At 51.4% G+C, this 5,232-nt stretch overlaps 1 protein-coding gene across 1 annotated transcript; it reads left to right on the top strand.

Annotated features, from left to right (window-relative positions):
* Nucleotides 1–1,064: 1,064 nt before the first annotated feature.
* On the top strand, nt 1,065–2,150 carry AUEXF2481DRAFT_9690 (uncharacterized protein; the record flags this gene model as incomplete). Its single annotated transcript, XM_013483179.1, has 3 exons — nt 1,065–1,442; nt 1,488–1,649; nt 1,965–2,150. The coding sequence occupies 3 exons, from the start codon at nt 1,065–1,067 to the stop codon at nt 2,148–2,150; spliced, it is 726 nt and encodes a 241-aa protein (XP_013338633.1).
* Between the last annotated feature and the right edge of the window lie 3,082 nt (nt 2,151–5,232).

The raw sequence follows: 5,232 nt of genomic DNA, 5'->3' as shown, positions 1-5,232 counted from the left end.
TCCTAAGTGTTATCGTCAGACCCGACATAGACCTCGACCATCACGACGACCTCGCTAGCGACGACGATCCGCATAATTACGTCCAGTCGATAAGTGACATAACAGATGCCTTTAAGGGCATGACTGTCGAGCAAAAGTTGTCCTCGGACAACTTTTCTAAGTTCTTTAAAGTCCTGAACCCCGAGAGATTCGCCTATCTCGCCAGGTAGGTAGAGAGCTCGGGTGCTTATAACAACGCCGGCGTCGGTGCCGGGATCATCCTACCTGTATTCTACCTATGCCTGATCGCCCGCGCTTAGGGTTCGTTCACCTAAGTTGGACCCCACCAGATCTTATGCGCCGAAATCCCCCCTACCCGGGTGAAGGTTATGGAGTTAAAACTTCAATACTCACAGCGCATCAAGTACCGCGAGATTTATCTCGAAGAGGCTACTAAGGCGGCCGCCGCTGCTGCAGAGGGAGCGGATAAAGACGCCGCCACTAACGGTTTCGGTAACACGGCCTTAGTCCGACGTCTAACCATAGCCTCACAGAACTCCCTCCTCGACACTTTCCACACGAAGGGTTATGCCGCGTTAAAGATCTTCGCCTAAACCCTCGGCAGTGGCAAAGGCACGAAGAAGCTGCCGGATCGTGTAAGCGAGTATTACCACCGTGTAACTCGCCCCGAACCATGGCTGCCATCCTACAGCGCTTTCCGCGCACTCGACGTAGCGTATCAATGCTCACAGTCATCTAAGAAGAAGTTCGTCGCCGGATGCCTGTAGGAGTGGGTACTTCGTGAGGATAGAAAGGTGGTCCTCTTTACNATGTGGCCTCAAAACACATTCGACATCGAGGTGCTCCTCTACACGATGGGCATTCCTTTCGTCTCCATCAAGTCACTTACACACCAGACCGCGAAGCAGCGTNAGGATGCTGCGACCAAGTTCGCCGACAAGAAGAATCCTATTCGTGTCCTNGTCAGCAGTATCCCCGTCGCCGGTCAAGCCTTCAACTTCCAGGTAGCGTCTCGCATAATCATTATCGACTTCCCGACCTCTGCCGCCGCTCTACTCCAGGCAATGTCAAGAATCCTGCGCATCGGCCAGGAAGAGGAAGCACTTATCCTCATCCTCCTTGCACACAACACCTTCGACCAGGTCATCGCAGCCAGGACCGAGGCAAAGCAACTCCCGATCATTACCGGAGCCGCTCGCCTTGTCGCCGAGCAGCATAAGGTTAAACAGCTAATGCGTAACGAGGAAATTCCGGAGAAGGACTGGCAGCTCAAGTACCTATCCTACAAATCCCAGGTTATACACGAAAAGGCTGCCCGTATATATAGAATGCTTATCGGCTCGCGTGCCGACCACCTGAGTTGGGACAACTTCAACGTCGACCTGGTAGATTTCCTACCCGGCGGCCAATTCGAGAACCAGAAGGCTCAGAAGGAGCAATGTGTGGCCAACTGGACNAAGGATCTCGCCGCCGCGAATGCCCGCAAGTCGGCCAGTAAGGCAGAGGCCATGAGGGTCGTCGCAGAGACATCCGGCTTATCCGCCTCCGACCTCAGACTGCTCCTTCTTCACAGGGACTCTATGCTCGCCGCACTCAAGGCCGGCACCATCGGCACTCCGATCGCCACGACCGCGAGCGTCAAGAAGAAGGTACCATTCCGGGTCAACCTNAGCGCCAGAAAGGCGGCCGACTCCTCGCCCGTCTCCACGCCATCCACCCCTACACCCGGCTAAGCAGGCGTCGAAGCCGAAAAAGTTGTCTACCGACAACTTTTCCTTTAATCCTCTCCTCAAACCCCTGGTATGACGGTAGGCGAACAGTCTGTCATAGACACGTCAGAATACGGCGTTAGCTCCACCCCACCCATCGGCCCCTAGGAGGATGACGAAGAGCTCGTCCCAGAGCTGCACATCGCGGACGCTAAAGTCGACATAATGGACGTTGTCGGAGATAAGCCCACCTAGCAGGCTCCTATCCCTAAGAAGAGAAAGCGCGCAGAGAAGGAGAAGACCCTCCCAGACCCCGGCCCCAAGAGACAGCGCAAGGAGAAGGAGAAGCCGACCCTAGGTACCACTAAGAAGAGAAGCCTCCGTTCCCAGAAGAAGAAGGGTCAGGCTGAAAGTGAGAATAATGATAAATACCAGCCTTAATAGGAGCTAATGTAGAGGGGAGGATATGCAATAGAGTTAAAGGGGCAATATGCAATAGAGTTGAAGGGGCAATATGGCCTCACTACGAATAGGCAAGGATGGAGTTAATCACCTGGTCGGCGGAAAGTACACTTGCTCCTTAAGTAGATGAGTTTTTCTGCCGGGTGGTTTATAGCCTTCAGTAGTCGTAGTTATCAGTCGATAATTATTTATGCACAATGCAGTAGTTGTTGTTATGATGAGTATTAGGTCCCTCGTAGTAAGGGAAGATGCTTAAACGTGAGAGAGAGATGTAAATGTGTTCGGGTTTTCGGGACACTGCTTNAGTTCTTGGGCCTTCTAAGTGTCATCGTCAGACCCGATATAGACCTCGACCATTACGACGACCTCGCTAGCGACGACGATCCGTATGATTACGTCCAGTCGATAAGTGACATAACAGATGCCTTTAAGGGCATAACTGTCGAGCAAAAGTTGTCCTCGGACAACTTTTCTAAGTTCTTTAAAGTCCTGAACCCCGAGAGATTCGCCTATCTCGCTAGGCAGGCAGAGAGCTCGGGTGCTTATAACAACGCCGGCGTCGGTGCCGCGATTATCCTACCTATATTCTACCTATGCCTGATCGCCCGCGCTTAGGGTTCGTTCACCTAAGTTGGACCCTACCAGATCTCATACGCCGAAATCCCCCCTGCCCGGGTGAAGGTTATAGAGTTGAAACTTTAATACTTATAGCGCATTAAGTACCGCGAGATTCATCTCGAAGAGGCCACTAAGGCGGCCGCCGCTACTACAGAGGGAGCGGATAAAGACGCCGCCACTAACGGTTTCGGCAATACGGCCTTAGTCCGACGTCTAACTATGGCCTCACAGAACTCCCTCCTCGACACTTTCTACACGAAGGGTTATACCGCGTCAAAGATCTTCGCCTAAACCCTCGGTAGTGGCAAAGGTACGAAGAAGCTGCCGGATCGTGTAAGCGAGTATTACCACCGTGTAACTCGCCCCGAACCATAGCTGCCATCCTACAGCGCTTTCCGCGCACTCGACGTAGCGTATCAATGCTTACAGTCATCTAAGAAGAAGTTCGTCGCCGGATGCCTGTAGGAGTAGGTACTTCGTAAGGACAGAAAGGTGGTCCTCTTTACTATATAGCCTTAAAACACATTCGATATCGAGGTGCTCCTCTACACGATAGGCATTCCTTTCGTCTCTATTAAGTCACTTATACACTAGACCGCGAAGCAGCGTAAGGATGCTACGACTAAGTTCGCCGATAAGAAGAATCCTATTCGTATCCTAGTTAGCAGTATCCCCGTCGCCGGTTAAGCCTTCAACTTCCAGGTGGCGTCTCGTATGATTATTATCGACTTCCTGACCTCTGCCGCCGCTCTGCTCTAGGCAATGTCAAGAATCCTACGCATCGGCTAGGAAGAGGAAGCACTTATCCTCATCCTCCTTACACATAACACCTTCGACTAGGTTATCGTAGCTAGGACCGAGGCAAAGCAACTCCCGATCATTGCCGGAGCCGCTCGCCTTATCGCCGAGCAGCATAAGGTTAAACAGCTGATGCGTAACGAGGAAATTCCGGAGAAGGACTGGCAGCTTAAGTACCTATCCTACAAATCCCAGGTCATACACGAAAAGGCTGCCCGTATATACAGAATGCTTATCGGCTCGCGTGCCGACCACCTAAGTTGGGACAACTTTAACGTCGACCTAGTAGATTTCCTACCCGGCGGCCAATTCGAGAACTAGAAGGCTTAGAAGGAGCAATATGTAGCCAACTAGACCAAGGATCTCGCCGCCGCGAATGCCCGCAAGTCGGCCAGTAAGGCAGAGGCTATAAGGGTCGTCGCAGAGACATCCGGCTTATCCGCCTCCGACCTTAGACTGCTCCTTCTTTATAGGGACTCTATGCTCGCCGCACTTAAGGCCGGCACCATCGGCACTCCGATCGCTACGACCGCGAGCGTTAAGAAGAAGGTACTATTCCAGGTCAACCTAAGCGCCAGAAAGGCGGCCGACTCCTTGCCCGTCTCTACGCTATCCACCCCTACACCCGGCCAAGCAGGCGTCGAAGCTAAAAAAGTTGTCTACCGACAACTTTTCCTTTAATCCTCTCCTTAAACCCCTGGTATAACGGTAGGCGAACAGTCTGTTATAGACACGTCAGAATACGGCGTTGGCTCTACCCCACCTATCGGCCCCTAGGAGGATGACGAAGAGCTCGTCCCGGAGCCGNACATCGCGGACGCTGAAGTCGACATGATGGACGTTGTCGGAGATGAGCCCACCCAGCAGGCTCCCATCCCCAAGAAGAGAAAGCGCGCAGAGAAGGAGAAGACCCTCCTAGACCCCGGCCCTAAGAGATAGCGCAAGGAGAAGGAGAAGCCGACCCTAGGTACTACTAAGAAGAGAAGCCTCCGTTCCTAGAAGAAGAAGGGTTAGGCTAAAAGTGAGAATGATGATAAATACCAGCCTTGATGGGAGCTAATGCAGAGGGGAGGATATGCAATAGAGTTAAAGGGGCAATATGCAATAGAGTTAAAGGGGCAATATAGCCTCACTACGAATAGGCAAGGATAGAGTTAATCACCTAGTCGGCGGAAAGTACACTTGCTCCTTAAGTAGATGAGTTTTTCTGCCGGGTGGTTTATAGCCTTTAGTAGTCGTAGTTATCAGTCGATAATTATTTATGCACAATGCAGTAGTTATTGTCATAATGAGTATTAGGTCCCTCGTAGCAAGGGAAGATGCTTAAACGTGAGAGAGAGATATGAATGTGTTCGGGTTTTCGGGACACTGCTTGGATTCTTGCTTAAGATATTCAATTAAGGACAGGCAGTTATTGTCGAGGTTGATTTGAATCTGGCTCTTATGTAATAACAGATAGGTTCCTACAAAAGGTGTAATAACAGATAGGTTCCTACAAAAGGTTATCTACGGACAAGCTTCTGTAAAGCGACGATGTAGAAAGCGAAGAGAAGAAGATTAATGCATGATCAAACGTCGCTTACGTCGCCCACAAGCCCAGGTTCCTCAGAGGAGACGTTTATCGACTGGCGCTCCAGACGTTCTT

This window comes from Aureobasidium subglaciale (genome assembly GCF_000721755.1).
Source record: "Aureobasidium subglaciale EXF-2481 unplaced genomic scaffold scaffold_60, whole genome shotgun sequence".
Lineage (NCBI taxonomy): Eukaryota > Fungi > Ascomycota > Dothideomycetes > Dothideales > Saccotheciaceae > Aureobasidium > Aureobasidium subglaciale.
The sequence above is the reverse complement of the archived record's forward strand: the minus strand, read 5'-3'. Positions and strand labels throughout refer to the sequence as shown.